Source organism: Crassostrea angulata, chromosome 5 (assembly GCF_025612915.1).
Source record: "Crassostrea angulata isolate pt1a10 chromosome 5, ASM2561291v2, whole genome shotgun sequence".
NCBI lineage: Eukaryota > Metazoa > Mollusca > Bivalvia > Ostreida > Ostreidae > Magallana > Magallana angulata.
In genome coordinates this window covers 49288732-49305728 of record NC_069115.1, presented here as the reverse complement: position 1 = coordinate 49305728, position 16997 = coordinate 49288732, and the positions used below count along the sequence as shown (strand labels likewise).

Sequence of the window (16997 nt, the reverse complement as noted above, 5' to 3'; positions counted from 1 at the left end):
TATTTTGTCTTCGTTGATATCTAATTATGAAAATAATAACCTCTCACCACAATCAATTTGTTATATAATTGTATAATCACAACATTTACGTGTTTACTTATATAAAGAGGTTTTAGGGGCAAATGAAAAGTAAAAATTCGTGTGTAGATAGCATAGGAAGGACATGGAAGTAGGTAATTTAAAAAGCACTAAGCACCCCCTTTATAAAATTACACATCAACATTGGAAATTTTAACTCAAAACAAAACAGGTTTCTGAAAGTGAATAAAGGGGAAGGGTTTATTATAATTTAATGTATTTTTTTAATATTATCTTTCAATACAAAATAATCAAAATCCTAATTTAACTCTTTTGGTTTATTTACCAATTGATACAACGGTTGCAAATAATGCAAATATTAACAACACAACATTTCACCAGTTTTATAACATTTAAACTCTAGATTGTTCTTCTATCGACAAGGGGTCTGATAAAAACATGATGTGTTTAAAAGTAAAAGGTATATGTGAAATACGGACCAATGTAATTTGACGTAAACTTAATAATGGAACATTTGATGAAATGAATATTCCGTGTATCTTCTTTAGGATATGTACTGTCAAAGAACTCCATTTTACCTGAGAACTCATTAACACACGAGATATACATGTTCATCGTTATTTTGAATCGGCCTATCGACGGTTTAAATAGCTATAATAAAGGTAGCATTTAGTCAAACGGCATTCATCAGTGTTCATCGACGTGCCGGGATTAAATGGTTGTAAATAAAACTCCTAACACAGGAATGTATTCTGTACACAGCTTTAGGCATGCGCAAGGTATGTTTATTTTTGGTCCGGAGATATTTTCGTTTACTGATATCATTTTTATTTTAAACATGCGTTAAGTTTGAAGTTTACAGTTGGTCTAAAATTCAAAGAAATATTGTGGCTTTACAATGACAGAAACGATTAAACGTCTAGGGAGTATAATTGGAAACTTTGTAAAGGAGAAATCGAAAATAGTGGGCCTGTTTCATGAAGACACTCGAAAGGAACCACATGACGAAGCGGAGCAATATAATGAAATGTTATATGAACTACCTCCTGGTAAAGATTATCACTTATATATTGCTCATTCCGATGAAGACAGTTTACAAGCGTCAGCCATATGCAGGGAACTTGAGAGCAGATTTCTACTGAAATGTATGTTACCATGTCAACATGGTGGTTCCTCATTTTCGATTATGTCTGAAATAGAAGACAAAATGTCGAAAATTGCCAATCTGCTGCTACTTCTTAGCCCCGCCTTTCTAAAATGCGAGTGGTCTGACATAGTAATTGATAACATTGTTCTAATGTTTCATGATTCAAACTTCAATTCAAAAGTTATTCCAGTTATATTACGTGACATAGATGCAGGTTTTGATTAACCAATATTACTGAGGCATTACGTTTGTATCGATGTACAGAAAGAAAATGACTGCTGTGCTAAAATCATCGAAGCAATATATCATACAAGTAAACACACTAAATCATATTGATCGTAGGCCTGTGACAGAAATTCTCGAACAATTGCTTTACTCTCTTTACTCTTTACATATTACAAAATGACGGAAAAACATCAATAAATCATAAAACTTTAAATATATACAATTTCAAATAATAGTAGACTACTGTTGAGTGGAACAAGTTACCGGACTGGTTTTCCTCGATCAGCATTCAGATATGAAAACGGAAGACGATGTGTTTCATTTGGGTCAAGAATTAAAGAAGATACATGCACCGTAGAGATGGATAACCAGGTTTTTTATGAACTTCCTCCTGGTAAAAAGTACCATCTGTTTATTGCCCATTCAACCGTGGATCATCAACTGGCAGTAGATATATGCAAGGGACTTGAGAGAAGATTTTTACTGAAATGTATGCTTTTTGATCGCGATTTTCTTCCTGCAAAGCCAATTGACGTGAATGATCAACATGAATTGGAAAGAAGTGTTAAGGTGTTGTTACTTCTTAGTCCTGACTTCTTGAAAAGCCAGTGGTGTGACATGGAAACCCGGCTGGCGGTTCAAATGTTCTATGATCCAAACTTCAAGTTAAAAATGATACCTGTTCTTGTCCGAGGTTTGAATGTAGATAGTAATTTACCATCATTTTTAAAACCCTTCCGTTATATTGATGCACAGAAAGAATCTGACTGTCCGGCGAAGATCAATGAAGCCTTTTACCAGATAGGTAATACTGCAAACCTTATTATTATTTTCCCATTTCTTTAAATCAACGTGATCTCACATTCCCTTTTGCATTCGATATCTTTTTTGCTTTCTCTTTGATTTTTGTATTAAACAACTTTTTGTGAAGATTGGCAATCAATTTTGCTTTTGTTTATCTTTGTACTGTAACTCTGTGGGATTTAGCCTACTTTTTATTGACCAGCATTGATTCGGTATTGCGCTTATAATTCAACGGCATATGTCGGTGCATTCTCATGTTCTAAATGATTAGCATTCGCCATAAAAGTTGGATACTAAACAAGTGCAAGATATAATAAATTGCGGGTTATTCTTAAGTGTATGATAATACAAGTGTAATAATTTTTCATTAGGTATAAATGAAAAAAAGGTTGTCATTGAAATCAGCCATGTTTATTTTGATTACAAAGGTGTCATCGGTCCATCTCCTCAGAAAACTTGATCTTTTTTAATGTAGAGTTAAACAAAAGTCCCAGAGGACACATTGGTCACCTGATAAACATTGATCATAACTCTAACCAGCTAGTAACAGTGTTTGATTGGAATCAAAGGTAGGCTATCCAGTTTAACATTTACAGTGGAATCTTAGTGCACAGTGTCAAGATATCTATTTTAGTTGATTCCAAGCCAACAAACTCTTAACAAAGTTATGCTAGCTTATTTTTTCTAGTAAGTTTAATTCAATTTAACTTTTAAACTATGTGCCATCCCCCCAAAAAAACACATTCAACTAAAGAAAAATAACTTGTAACAAAATAATGTAAATGATTCCGATAATAAAGAGTTATAATAAACTGGTGTTCTGGTTATAACCTTACAAACTTAATTTACAAACTTCTAAGGCTTTGTTTCTTCACCACAACCCCTATGTGCTAGCTGATAATATGTTATTCTTTAATTTAAGTCCTCACACCAACCGCCTAATTTTTATCAAGATGGGTTCAAGCAATACCTTTAAACTTATAATTTGATATTATAGCTCTATTTTAATCTATAGTAGCCTTTTGATTATCCAGAATTGTTATTGAACTGCCTTTTCTTCTAATTTCTTTCGAGAACTTTAACTCGCTAGGGTCACTTTCTAATCCCTAGAGGCACGATTTAAACACATTTAGAACTACCATACTTCATTAAAGTGCTTAGTTTTGGCTTTTTGGTTCCGTAGATGTGGAGTTTTACATGTATATTTCTTAACCGGATCTTGACTTATTCTTTCTTATCACCCATTTGAAAGAGAACTGTCACTTTATTTGAAGAAAACTTGAAATCCCTTCATCAATAATACTTTGTGACAATTTTAGTTTAATTTAGCCCGGTGATTCTGACGATTTGTTTTGAAACATCCATTGATTGCTTTAACTCTGTTCTATTTATTTCCCCTTTGAAGAGGAAATGACCCTTAATGATCATTTGAACAAATTTGAAATTCCTTCTCGCACGGATGTTTTGTACCAACTTAGTTTCAATTGGCAGAGTGGTTTGGGAAAAGATGTTTGGACATCAAACCCTAAATTTACTTTTTCCTTATCATTTCTCCATTGAAGAAAGATTGGTCCTGTATCTAATAAACAAACTAAAAGCAGCTCATTAACGAACGCCTTTTGCCAAGTTTTGTTGAAATTAGTCAAGTGGTTCTGGAGAAGAATATTTTTAAAATACCCAACCCACTTTCCTTATTATCCTTACTTTAAAGAGAAACAAGTTCTTAAATAACCAAACATAAAAGCCCTTATATCAAGGAAGCATTGTGGTCTTTTGATGAAATCCTATGAATCCCGAAGACTTTTGAGATGCTGCTTATTAGTTATATGTATATTTAGTTTGGGAAAGTCAAATCATCCATATTCAGAAACATGACCATGATTTGTATGTTTTACATGTAACAATGACTCTGTACAACTGCAAGCTCATGCAATGATCAAACGTGATATCTTGAAAGCGTTCCTATATTATGTTCTGGCTCTTAGAGTTGTATAAAATGCCTATGTGAGTTAAATGTACTTTTCAAAGTTTAAACTTTAACATTCAAAGTAATTAGACGAGTCTAATAAAAATCTGATTTTATCCATAGATTATGAACGGACATGTGCAAGGAATAAAACACCTTCAATGAATCAAATTAGACACTTGGCAAGGAAATCAACTTCCAAATGCAAAATTGATGAAATTACCAATCTACTGGAAAGTGACACTCAAAATAATACATGTGATGAGGAACAATATCACCCTATTTTTTATGAACTGCCTCCGGGTAAAAAATATCATCTATATATTTCTCATTCAGACGAAGACGAAACACAGGCATTAAAGATTAGTAGAGATCTTGAGAGTACACTCTTTTTTAGATGTATGATTTCTGGTCGCGGTTTTTTGCCTGGAACATGGATTTGTGAAAATATCCATCATGAGATGCTTAAAAGTGTCAATGTGTTGCTGATTCTAACCCCCAGCTTTCTTAAAAGCTTATGGTGTGACGTGGAAGCAAGGCTGGCGGTTCAAATGTCTTATGACCCGAACTTTCACTTACAAATAATTCCTCTTAAATTACGAGATTTAGGTGCAGACAGCGATTTACCACCATTTTTAAAACCCTTTGAGTGCATCGATGCACAAAGGGAATCAGACATACCTGCCAGAATCAACAAGGCATTGTACCATATAGGTAGGATAAGTGCGTTTATGTCATGTTTTGGAGGTTATGGAAAAATATTCTAGATTCTACAAATATTTGGTTTGGTATCACATTGTTGGTTGTGTGCGGCCAACAAACAATGATGATTTTACGGGTGTAATTAATTCAGTCTAGGATAAAGTAGATTTTTTGTTAATCTTTGTGTTTTACAGTTGGTCAAATGATTGCAAAACTATTTTTTTTAACCGTTCATTGCAGAATAGTCGTCCTTACATCGTACAAGTCCGTTTAAGAAAAGGTGAAAATGACTTCGACTTATTATTTTATTCATAGGGAGTGAGCTGACAAGTTCAAAGAATAGCCATTCCATATTGAACTATTTGGTACATTGGTCAAGAATGCGAAAACGTAGAAAAAACTGTCTTTTTATGGAACCTGATGCCCAAGAAGAGGTGTGCGATAAAAACCGAAAAAATGAACTGTTGTATAAATTACCTCCAGGTAAAAAGTATCACATATACATTTCCCATGCGGCTGCACAAGAAACACAGGCAAAACTTATTGGTAAAGCCCTTGAGAGTAGATTTCTTCTCCGATGCTTGATTTTTACCTGCGATTATTCATCTGACCAAACTATATGTGACAATATGCACCACGAGCTGCTGAAAAGCGTCAGTGTGTTGCTACTTTTGAGCCCTGAGTTTTTCAAAAGCAAACTGTGTGATGTTGAAGCACGATTGGCGGTCCAACTATCCTATGATCTGAAATTTGATATAAAACTTATTCCAGTTCTTGTACATGATTTAAATGCAGACACTGAATTACCACTCTTTCTACAACCTTTCGCCTGCATCGCTGCACAGAGGGAAGCCGAGTGTTCTGCTCAAATCAAAGAAGCATTTTACTTATCAGGTATCATTGTTATATCAAAGAAATTTTCTGGTAAAGAATTAGACATCTATTAGAAATGTTGAGTATAAATGCATTCTGTCTTCATTTCAAGATACCTCTGCTGCTTTTCTTAATTTTCTGTGTGCAAAACATACATTATTTTACTCATACCACTGTTACAATGTACATTATCTCTGATTTGGTAAACTTTATTTATATTTCTATTTGTTAAATGTGATTTGATTAATTTTTTTTATTCCGTTTTAAATATTTAGTGAGTGAAATCATGGGAGCAGAGAGTGCAAATATTCCCTTGAGAAAAGATAGACCCCGAACAGAAATAACTGATATGAAAGAAAAGTGTGTATCACTAGTGACTGCCACTCATAAGAATACATGTGACAAAGAAGAAAACTATAAGATGTGTTATGAACTGCCTCCTGGTAAAAAGTATCATCTCTATATAGCTCATTCGGCCGTAGACGAAACAAAGGTCATACAAATATCCAACGACCTTGAGAATAGATTTAATTTACGATGCATGGTACCAGTTCTTGATTTTATACCTGGAAAATCGATCAGAGAGAATATACATGGCGAGATGGAAAAAAGCGTCAATGTTCTGCTTTTTCTTAGCCCTGAATTTATAAGTAGTTACTTTGGTGATATGGAAGCCCGGCTGGCGGTTCAAATGGCCTATGACCAGAATTTTAATTTAAGAATAATTCCTGTAATTTTACGGGATTTAAATGGAGACAGCGATTTACCACCGTTCTTAAAACCGTTCGCTTGCATTGATGCTGAGGAGGAAGACGACTGCCCTGCTAAAATAGCCGAAGCATTCTACTATACAGGTATCATTTAAATCGATATTTTCTTTTGAGAATTCATTTTTGCCCCTTCCTCTCTCTAACCTCTTTCTCTCTATATCTGATTTAATAGAGGATCTTGACTTCTTTTTATTAAAATTAAGTCTTAGTCTCTTTTTTCGTTAGATTGAAATTCTCACTGCTTTTTTTACATGTATAACATCTTATCAAAATTAATAGAGCTCACATCTGTTATAGTTAGTTAATGATATTATGCAAGCTTCTGCCGATCGGAGCAACCACCTTTTCAATTATAATGTACAATATTTCAAAGTAACAATGAAAATATAATTCAAAATTGTTTAAATATGTGAAGTGTAATTGAGGAAAATAAAACATCTCAGTTGTAACTCTTTTGAAAACTTCTTCAGCCATTGCCCTCTGAACTCAGTTGAGAATCAGAATTTAGATTTCTCGTTAACGAAATGTTTACTCTGAGAACGTTTTTGACCATAGTTTCCCTTGCGTTCTACTTAGTTCATAGACTATTAAAGGAAAGAACCAAAGCGAGTGTGATATCGATGTGTCCTGCATTGTACTGTAGAAGGGAGTGATCCACGGAAAGAACTACCCAACGTCAAGCGGAGATCATCAGAGCAGTATTGACGACTCCGCCAGATTTATAATTGTGAAAAAGAAATGCTAAACATAATTGTTTACCTCCTTGCCAAGTTACAGATGTCTTTCTCTTTTCTGTGGGATCAATCTTCGGATTTTACTTAGTGCAAATAGTCATTTTTAATCCCATTAACAGTGATTTCATTTGATTTTTTTCTAATATAGGTGCATATGTTATATGAAAACTGCAGTGGCGCTGTCCTCTGTTGCATATTTACCAATATCAGACCGTTGTTAAAGAAAATACGTCCCATAATTTTCCCATAGGTTTGAATTTGATTGACTCTTTTCACGGTCTTTCTCAACTTCAGCGGTGACCTCTTTACATTCCTAAGTGTTAGATACATTCTTATTACGTACAGTGATGTATGTAAAATAGACATCTTAAAACACTGCTTTAATATTAACGACCGGGTTTTTCTATAAACAAGAGGAAAAACAAAACACGGAACAATACTAACTAAACACAGTTCACCGTACACATACCTGTATACTTTATAAACAAAGAGCGATACTCTATTATGAGAACCACCACTTTGCATCTAATCTTTCCCGTGAATTGAAAATTGTCGCGAACAAAGCGGAAATAGGATTCACGCCGAAAAAATTGGAATAATGTCCCTCGACGTCAAAATGAATTTTATAGTATCATTTATTGCCAAATTGGTGAACTTGTCGACTTATACCTAATATTGTTATGAGTTTGTTGTTTAAATTGTGAAAATTTTGTCCAAACATTAGGTACAGAAAAAGCAACAATCTGATTGGTTGAATCAAAGTTTGTTAATGCCCCTTAACTTTTCGTTATCGGAAACAGTGCAAATTTTGTAATGACTAGCATTTCAGTCGGATTGATAAGACAGTTATTTTCTTTTTTTCGGAAATTTTTGACCTTTTAACCGTATGGTATAATATAAGAGTTATTTTTCAAAATGAGTGGTATTTTGTCTTTAATCGTTTATTTTTAAAATTAGAACAAGACACTGAGTTTGTATGAAATGATTTAAATGTCATTAGATATGATTCAAAGCCATAAAAACTGAAAGCTGATCACCGCTCGTAAATAGGCACTGTCCGCCATATTTCTCTTTCAGCACCTCTTTCCCTACAACCCCAATTTATACATGTAAGCCACAGACCTCTTATTTCGCTGTAGAGTCTCACCGTTAGCTTCGCCGTGTTACTCGGTCGCAATCAAAATATCAAGTTTTATGCACTTTTCTCAAGTCAGGAGAAAAGTCATATCAAATATACTGGTCAATGCGTTATTTACAAACAGAATATGTACATAAAATAAGAATTAAATGCACAAAATCCAAAAAACAACGAAAGGAACACTACATGTCGGCCACGAGTTTCAGGGGTAACAAAATCGAAGGGTTACCAGGTACTTGTGTGACGATGCCTATTTACGAGCGGTGTATTTGGCTGCGAAAATCACGAGTATGTATGCTAAGATGCTAAGTCATTGGAGATATATATATATCTAAGGTGGAATAACACATCAACACAAAATAGCTGACCTCTGATCGAAACGACATTTTGTTTAATTAAAAGGACGACAATATATAAATTACCTCACAGCCGGATAGATAATTTGTTGCTTGTGATCCGTTCAACCCGAGTTCGAATCCTGCAGGGGCTTTAGTTGTTACTTACTGTGTGTTATTCAACCTTAACAAGATCCAAGAAATTCATACGTCGCTTTTCTTTGTTTGTAAAATACATGTATATATATCCTTCTTTCCTTTATTTGTCATTAATTTTTTTAAAACACCATTAATTGTTGTGTCTTTTAGGTGACTCTTCACATCTTAAAAAGGTTACTTTTTATGAAAGACGGCATAACGCTAAAGAAATATGTTAGTCAAAAAAGCGCGAAATACATCATTTTTCGATTTAAAAAATAAGACTTAAATATCTAATTCAGTAATTATAAACAAAAGCCTCGATCCAGCGGATTGGAACTCATCATTTGCGGTTCAAAATCCTGTTATATGTTAACCCATAAGCTGTGGTAATATACAATCAAGTTGATTGATACAAACAATTCAACTATACATTTACATCGCAATCTTCCGACGTTGTGCCTTAAAAAAGTAATGGTCTTGATGCAGTGATAAACTTTAAAGCGTTTTCAAAAAACATTTCATCAAATTTTAACCAATTTTTAGAGTATGAGTATATACATGTAATTTATTAATGTGTTCTTTATCTATTCACATACAATCTGTCTGGTACATGTATTGTAAATAAGTTAAATTTGAATTAATATGAACATAATGGCTTAAATTAGTTTGCACAGGAAAAGAACTAATTTTTTGCTTAAATCTTTGAAGTAAGGTACATTCTTGTCGGTATTGTAACTGTCAAATTAATATATTTGAATATCGGATTTTCTTAATTTTCAGCCTGAATTTAAACAAAAATTTTATCACATGTTATACTATGAATGGAATGAACAGCTACCTGGTAAAAGGACCAAACCCCAATTGGAATGATCATGTAATGTGGAACATCGTGTGTGTATGAAAAGGAATTAACAAAAAGCTATTTATAGTGAAAGTGAAAGACTTTGAATAACAAAGTTACTTATTATATATCTGTCCTTATGTGTTTGATTTGGAAATATTGTTTTAATGTGTAGATTTATTGTTTTGGAATATTAGAAAATTTGCAATATTGTAATATACATAAAATACAATTTCTCTTATGCATTATTACGTCTATCAATCACGATCAGAGCTGTTGGGAAGCAATTGCATTTCACAGTCAAAGTGTTTATAATCCAACAACATTTTTTTAGGACCAGGGTATATTGTATTGGACTTTTAGACACGTTTTTTGATGTAAAACGTTACACTTATGATTTTAAACCAAAAAGCAATATGTATACAGTGACCTTAATGATATTGGATTAGTATATTTAGATACAATATTGCTAAGCCATACTAAATCTTTTGATTGTGTTTGAGTTGCTAATTTTCCAGATCTAGAAATCAAACGACGAAACAAGAAATTGCTCACACTTGATCTGATTATGAACAATTTGATGATAAGCAATTTCAATTGAGTATTGTAATTCGGGTTTGTGGAATTTGCGGGTTTGTGGTATTTATACGGAATACGAGGCAAGGACAAACTTTATGAATATCAGTTTGTATAATTATCAGTATAATCGTAATGAACCTTCTCCTCGAAAATATTTATAGCAATAAAACCTGCATGTTTGTTGTATAAACGCACAACTTGTTGTGTTGTTTAGTGATTGGTATGCATCGTTTTGGTACAGACCGTATTGTGTTAGATACTGTAAATATAGACGAGAGAGCGTAGCAGGTGGACAGACCCGATCAGAATTGTTTATTTGTTGCCTTAATGCATATTGACCCATTTAAATCAATGCTGATTAGATTCTTGATTTTGGTGTTGGTTTTTAGATTTAAACTTCGATTTTGTTTTTAACCACTTTACGATTCACGCTGGAATAAATTGAATTGAAAATAATTTGGACTTACTTTTTCTTAAGCAAATCTAAAGAAGCCACACGCAAGGCTAAAATTAAAATTTGTTGATAACGACAAAAAACCGAGGAATGATGAACCACGGTTGTTTAAAAAAAATTAATATTTGGTTAACGACGGTACATAGACAAAGTAAATGGTCGGCTAACTTGTAACCTGTAAGTTATTGAAAGAAAAATCAAATTATATATGATCAGGCATGTAGCATCGTTTTTGAAAGAAAGGTCAGACTCGCCCAATATATCTTGACAAGTCAAAATGAAAAAATGAATAAATAAAACGTTCTGAAATCATGAAAATCCCTATTCAATTAAGGGGGGGGTAGTGTACCGATAACTTTAATTCCACTCTTAATTTTCTTATTTTCAATTTTTCATTTTTTTTTTTACATAGTCCCAAAAAAGGGGAGGGAAAATGCCTTATAATTCAGCTTTATATGTAAATTAAAGAAAAAATTTTGCTGCGAAAAAAATGGACGGGGGTTGGGGGGTTAGCAGCAAAATTGGAGAGAGAAATGAAATGGTGGCTTCCTAAAATGAAAACAAAAGAGGAGAAATAAAATAAATATTCTTCCAAGTTGTTAAAATTAATGAAGTGACGAGATGCGTTTAAATGATGTAACAATGAGTATTATTTTGTTCCTAGTCACTTATAAAAAATCATCTTATGTTGTTACGGACAATAACTTGATTTACCCTGGTTTAATTTCTGGTGAATTTCCAAGTCTTAATCTTTTTTAATGGAATAAAAGTAAATGTGTCAGTTATTTCTAAACAATCCTCGAAAACTAACAAATTTTATTTCAATGGAACAACATTAACAATAATATTACAACTATGTGCTTACTTTGACGATACTCGTCCAAAAAAATCAACAGAAGGCTTGTTTTGACGTTATATGCATCATTAAAGGCGCAAAATAATGTTGTAACTGAGTAATCGCATCCTTAATAATTACAGTACACTTTTGACGACTCAACAATTTGAAAATGCTTAGAGAATGAGCGCAGTGTGTTAGTTTATCGTTCTCTTCTTTGATAAACACTCACCTACTTTCCTTAATTAAGTGGGCATTAGGAAAACAATAGAAAAGTTTCAATTGTTTCACGACAAAAGTACTAAACTTTAATGACTCGGTCGTTATATAAGCAAAAGGGAATCGAAATAACCCTGTTAGTACTTTGTCAGAATGCTTGCTACTGGAGTTCTAGTGTTTGCGTTTCTTAATGTAGTCCAAACTTCCTCTCTGTCTGTGGTAACAGATGATGAAACAAAAAACTTAACTAGTCTCAACCTTGATACATTGGATTCTAACAATGTGGACGTATTTAGACAGCTTCTAAACCAGGAAACCATCATCAGAATGACCTTGGTCAAGAATGTTCACGCACTAATGAAAGATATGCTGACATTACAAGAAAAACTAACTGTGGCCGAAAACAAGATTTCCACAATTCAAACATCGACTGATCAAGAAATATCGTTACTTAAAAAAGAGATAGATATATTACAAACGGAGAATTCTTTTTTGAAAAATCACAGTGCCTTCTGTAAAAATGATTTAGAGAAGCTTAATGAAAACTTGGATAATGTTACAAAAAGTCTAACCGATGTGAAAGTTGAGGTTAGGTATTTGACTATTACGTTATTTGATATTAATGATCGCTATCGTGAAATGGAAAAGCTGCTTCAGTGTTTTAATGTATCTACGGAGAATATAAAATCAGAAATAGAAGACAACGACCAAAAACAATCAACAGCACTCTTGGAAATGAAAACGCAACATATGAAAACTATTGGCAAGTAGACATATTTTTCTGTTTGGAATATTTTAGTCAAAAATTCTAAGTCTAGTTTGGTATATGAATTTTTTTCACAATTGAAAGCATATAAAACAATGCATACATAACCAGCACACATGGTAATGGTTTATTTTATAATTTTTGAGACCAAACAATTTTTATTTTGGATAAATCAATCTGCATTCGCCTTTTTATTGAACGTTAATAAATAACAAGTATATATAATGATGTTGACGGACCTCTCAGTAGTAATTTGTTAATTTTTTGTATTTTCATTTTACACATGACAGAAAAAATCCATAACACAACACGGGCTCTTAAGGCGGATATTAACCAATATCAAATGGACCATTTGAAGTTATCAGCTTCTGTGTCATCTTTGGAACTTTTCCGTAATAACCAGACAAGCATTAAATGTGGTGAGCATTGTGCCTTTGTTATTGTTTTATTACAATTATAGTTATAAAATATTAATATTTTATTATTTGAAAGGGCGAGCAAAGAATTGTGTAAAGTTTTGACTTAATACTTGGGTAGTATTAAAAAGAACCGTTTAAACAGTGATTTAATGAGAGACGAGGCAATTATGTTAGAAGGTAATTTCTTTTAAAATAGACAATAAAATTTACTTTTTTTCCTTTTAAAATTTTGATTTATCTTTTTACCGATATAAACATTTTTAAAATGCGTTTGTCAAATTATGCTTATTTTCAAATTTGGAAAAAAAGATTTGATCTCGAATATGAGTTTTTTACATCAATATCATATCAATATCATTAATATCATATTTTACGGTGTCCCAGAGTTCCTTAAAGTACAATTTTAATTATATAGGTTTACTACTTCTTATTAGATAATGAATATATTACGTAATTATTTTTCATTTCAAGATCCAAAACAAGAAGTAGCTTTCACTGCTGCAGTAACATCATTGAGTACAACTTGGAATAGCGGGACTTTGATGTTCAATGTGGTTCTAACGAATGTCGGAAATGGATACAACCCCAGCACAGGGGTTTTCACCTCCCCCGGGGAAGGTACTTACGTATTCTATGTCAGTGCTCTTGAATATCTTCAGCAGTATCTAGGATTAGAAATAGTACTGAACAACGTGCCGAAAGTCAGACTGATCGGTGAGAGCGCTGCTGCATACCAGACAGGAACTAACATGGTCGTTTTGAATCTCCAAAAGGGAGACAGTGTCTGGGTGAGACATCATCACGGAAAAGGCTATTACAGTCATAGCATACCAGTTACAACTTTTTCAGGGTTTCTTCTTCCCTCATAAAAGATGATATACCAAATCAATTTTTGTGGCCTCTTTCTTCTAAGCTGCTTTTTATATTTTAATAATTTTATAACAAAATTGATTAAATTTACACGTTTCACAAAATATTTAAAATGAATCATTTTCAAAACTTTAATCATTAGATGATAAGTCGTGTTTGTTTCTACAATTTAATGGATATATTTGTGGTGTTTATAACTATGATACTATTATATTAGTATATATTAGTATTACTATTATTATATTTTAATTATTCAAAAACGAGTAAAAAAGTACATAAGATTTGTTAAACACTGCAAAAAAAAAAAACTCCAACACAGACATGTGTAATATTGTTCGTCAAATGCCTGGTTTATGTGTTTGTATGTCTCTTTCTAGAAGAATATATCTGAGAGAGAGAGAGAGAGAGAGAGAGAGAGAGAGAGAGAGAGAGAGAGAGATTCATCAGAAAATATCCCGTGCGTAAATTATTCCCTCTGTTTCTTACAACAATCAATTGTGATTCAAACATAGATGGCAAAAAGACACGCGATCCAGTGAAATAGTCTACAAGTCGTTGTAAGAATATACTCACTCAAGATTGCTTTTGGATTCAGTGTTTAGCTTTGTAAATGACAACTTAAATTCTAAATAAATGTCACATCGGTGGTTTATGTCTTTGTACTTTTTTTTATTTAGTTTGCGTCGACTATTGCTAGATCGATTGAATGGAGATCACACACTTTACGGACTGTTCGAAGATCAAAGAAAGTGATTAAGATTTTGAGAGATCTAGATTGATTTAAAAGAATTGGATGTTCTGAAAGCATCATTCTTCTTTTTATTTTCATAAAGTCAAATCGGATTATTATATATTAAAAGGTCAGAAAAATGAAAATTCATTGCTAATATGACGATAAAATCTTTAAAAAAACAATTTTTTAAGAGAAAAAATCATAAAATTTTGAAAATAACGCTTGCATTTCTACATAGAGAATGTGTATAATGTAGTATATATTTATTAAGTATTAGACTAAAAACATTAGTTAAATTCGTTTCCAATATTTTAGTATGTTTTCATGTTGGTATATGAACTCGAAACTGACTTTATTCCATAAACGTATTCAGTCGCAATTTATTTTCAATTGCCTATCAATTGCTAAAAAGGTTTTTATACCGATCGAGAAAGTAATGGTCGACTGCTTTCCGACCGAGGCAATCAGGTTGCACGGACTTCTAAAAGCATGAACTACATTTGTTGGCATACATGAATATTAAAAAAAGCTTATGAAATAAAAGATATATCATATGAAAGAATTGCCAAGGCATCCTATTCATTTTGCGTGGAAAGGGCTGCCTTATTCCGCGTGCACTTCGAATACGTTATAAGTTCATAATATCCTCAACAAAGTGTAGACCCTGGTTGTATTACACACAACATAGTAAATAAGCAGTAGTAAATTCATGAAAGTAACACTGTGATGTTTTTTTAAATAAGTTTCTACAATTTTTTTCTATTCATGTCCATGTTGTCACTTCACTTTCAAGTACACTGTATGGTTTCCGCATGCGTGAAGATATAACGGTACGACACAGGAAAACGTTCTTCAACGATCGAGGATTTTTTTGAATACCCGTGCATAGAATTTAGTATATAAATAGTGCCTATTTGGGAGAGTAACTGTTGAAATTGACATCCCGAGAAAACTATTGTCAACCGACGCGAAGCGGAGGTTGACAATGGTTTTCGAGGGGTGTCAATTTCAACAGTTACCCTCCCAAACAGGAACTATTTATTTTATTATACTGAATGTCTTATTTTACTGCTTTTATATAGAAACAAGTTGCTGTCCTTTAAAAAAGGACTGCAATACGTGGACCATATGCATGTGTTTCCAACGAAAACGTGAACGCCGTAAGATTATCAGAGATTCCACCGACTCTAGCCCTCTGCTTTTACCCACTAAATTTGTACGTTGTATTACGTATATATATATAGCCCTGACTTTTTATCTCATTATTTAAAGGGTTCATACTTCAAAAATAATTATGATCTACATGTATATTAATGAAGATTGCATGTATAGTATCGGGCATTCGGCGAATTCTTGTATTTGCGCACACATTACGCTTTGCACTGCTTTGTTAACTATGCAGGGTCAGCTTTGTGTAAATTAATTTCATATTTTGATGAATTTTTCTTAAGATTTTAACTTTTCAATAGTGACATGTCATAATCATTCAACCATCTAATTTATACAGTCAAATAATTATTCAATCATACTTAAATGCTTTAAAATTCATCATTGGGAAGTACTCTAGCCTCGCCTACTATAAGTAAGCTATATGTGTATTCGGAAAACAACAAAACATTGCAAATTATGCTACATTGTATTTGATGGCTGTTGTTGTTTCGGCATAACATTAGCTTATTTCATAATACTGACAGTTCATATCACATGCCGATCATTTCTTTAAAAGGAATTCTTTGTTTCTGTACTGTTTACCGACAACTTTACAATTACAGCGCCTTTGAACTTATTATTCGGCGCACCTCGGCCGATTCCTACGACCTTGGTGTGACGAATGGATGTGAACTTCATATGGCATGGAATCCCGATCCCGATTCAGAAAAACGTGTGCTAGCATGGTTCCCTGATCTAACAATTACGCACAGGAACCAGGCTAGCTCATGCGTAGGCTGAATTTTCCCCATAGCATCCGGTTTAACCTCGCTTATATATTTTCTGCGTGGACCTCAGGGTCCACGCAATGAAGTGAATTCTTCGGCGAACCGTACGCGCATAATTTACGCGCATGTAACAATTAGTTGTGTTACCCGTTGCCAAGTGTGTTGCTAACGCTGAGGGTAATAGAACGGATTACCAACTGCGTCTAAACCAATCAGATTTCAGTATTTAACATGAAAGTATAATAACCTGTTTTATTACATGTATGTCTTTCAAGACCATACCTTATCAGTGTAGTGGCTATCATACTTCTTACAAAACGCATTTCTACAAATCCTGCAACATCTTAAAAAATCAGATATGAATGACACAGATCAAAATAATGAATTCTACAACATTTTCTTTTAAATCTTTTTCACATATTTGCATTTAACCTTAAACAGGCGGCAAAGAACACAAATTGAATAAAGTG

General features: G+C 33.0%; 2 protein-coding genes across 2 annotated transcripts; both read left to right on the top strand.

The window, feature by feature from the left end:
* Positions 1-6037: 6037 nt before the first annotated feature.
* Positions 6038-10120, top strand: LOC128184635 (stimulator of interferon genes protein-like). The gene is made up of 2 exons (XM_052854194.1): positions 6038-6610; positions 9655-10120. The coding sequence occupies exons 1-2, from the start codon at positions 6043-6045 to the stop codon at positions 9657-9659; spliced, it is 573 nt and encodes a 190-aa protein (XP_052710154.1). The 5' UTR covers positions 6038-6042; the 3' UTR covers positions 9660-10120.
* A 1835-nt stretch (positions 10121-11955) lies between these two features.
* LOC128184639 (uncharacterized) lies at positions 11956-14417 on the top strand. Its single transcript, XM_052854200.1, has 3 exons — positions 11956-12565; positions 12859-12987; positions 13459-14417. Exons 1-3 carry the CDS (start codon positions 11956-11958, stop codon positions 13854-13856), a joined length of 1137 nt encoding a protein of 378 aa, XP_052710160.1. The 3' UTR covers positions 13857-14417.
* The last annotated feature ends 2580 nt before the right edge of the window (positions 14418-16997 follow it).

Bases quoted from the DNA above. Each gene is read 5' to 3' on its own strand.
- LOC128184639 (XM_052854200.1), top strand. From the start codon at position 11,956: ATGCTTGCTACTGGAGTTCTAGTGTTTGCGTTTCTTAATGTAGTCCAA. The intron at 12,566-12,858 runs GCAAGTAGACAT...TACACATGACAG, and splicing joins GCAACATATGAAAACTATTG to AAAAAATCCATAACACAACA. The intron at 12,988-13,458 runs GTGAGCATTGTG...TTTCATTTCAAG, and splicing joins CCAGACAAGCATTAAATGTG to ATCCAAAACAAGAAGTAGCT.
- LOC128184635 (XM_052854194.1), top strand. From the start codon at position 6,043: ATGGGAGCAGAGAGTGCAAATATTCCCTTGAGAAAAGATAGACCCCGA.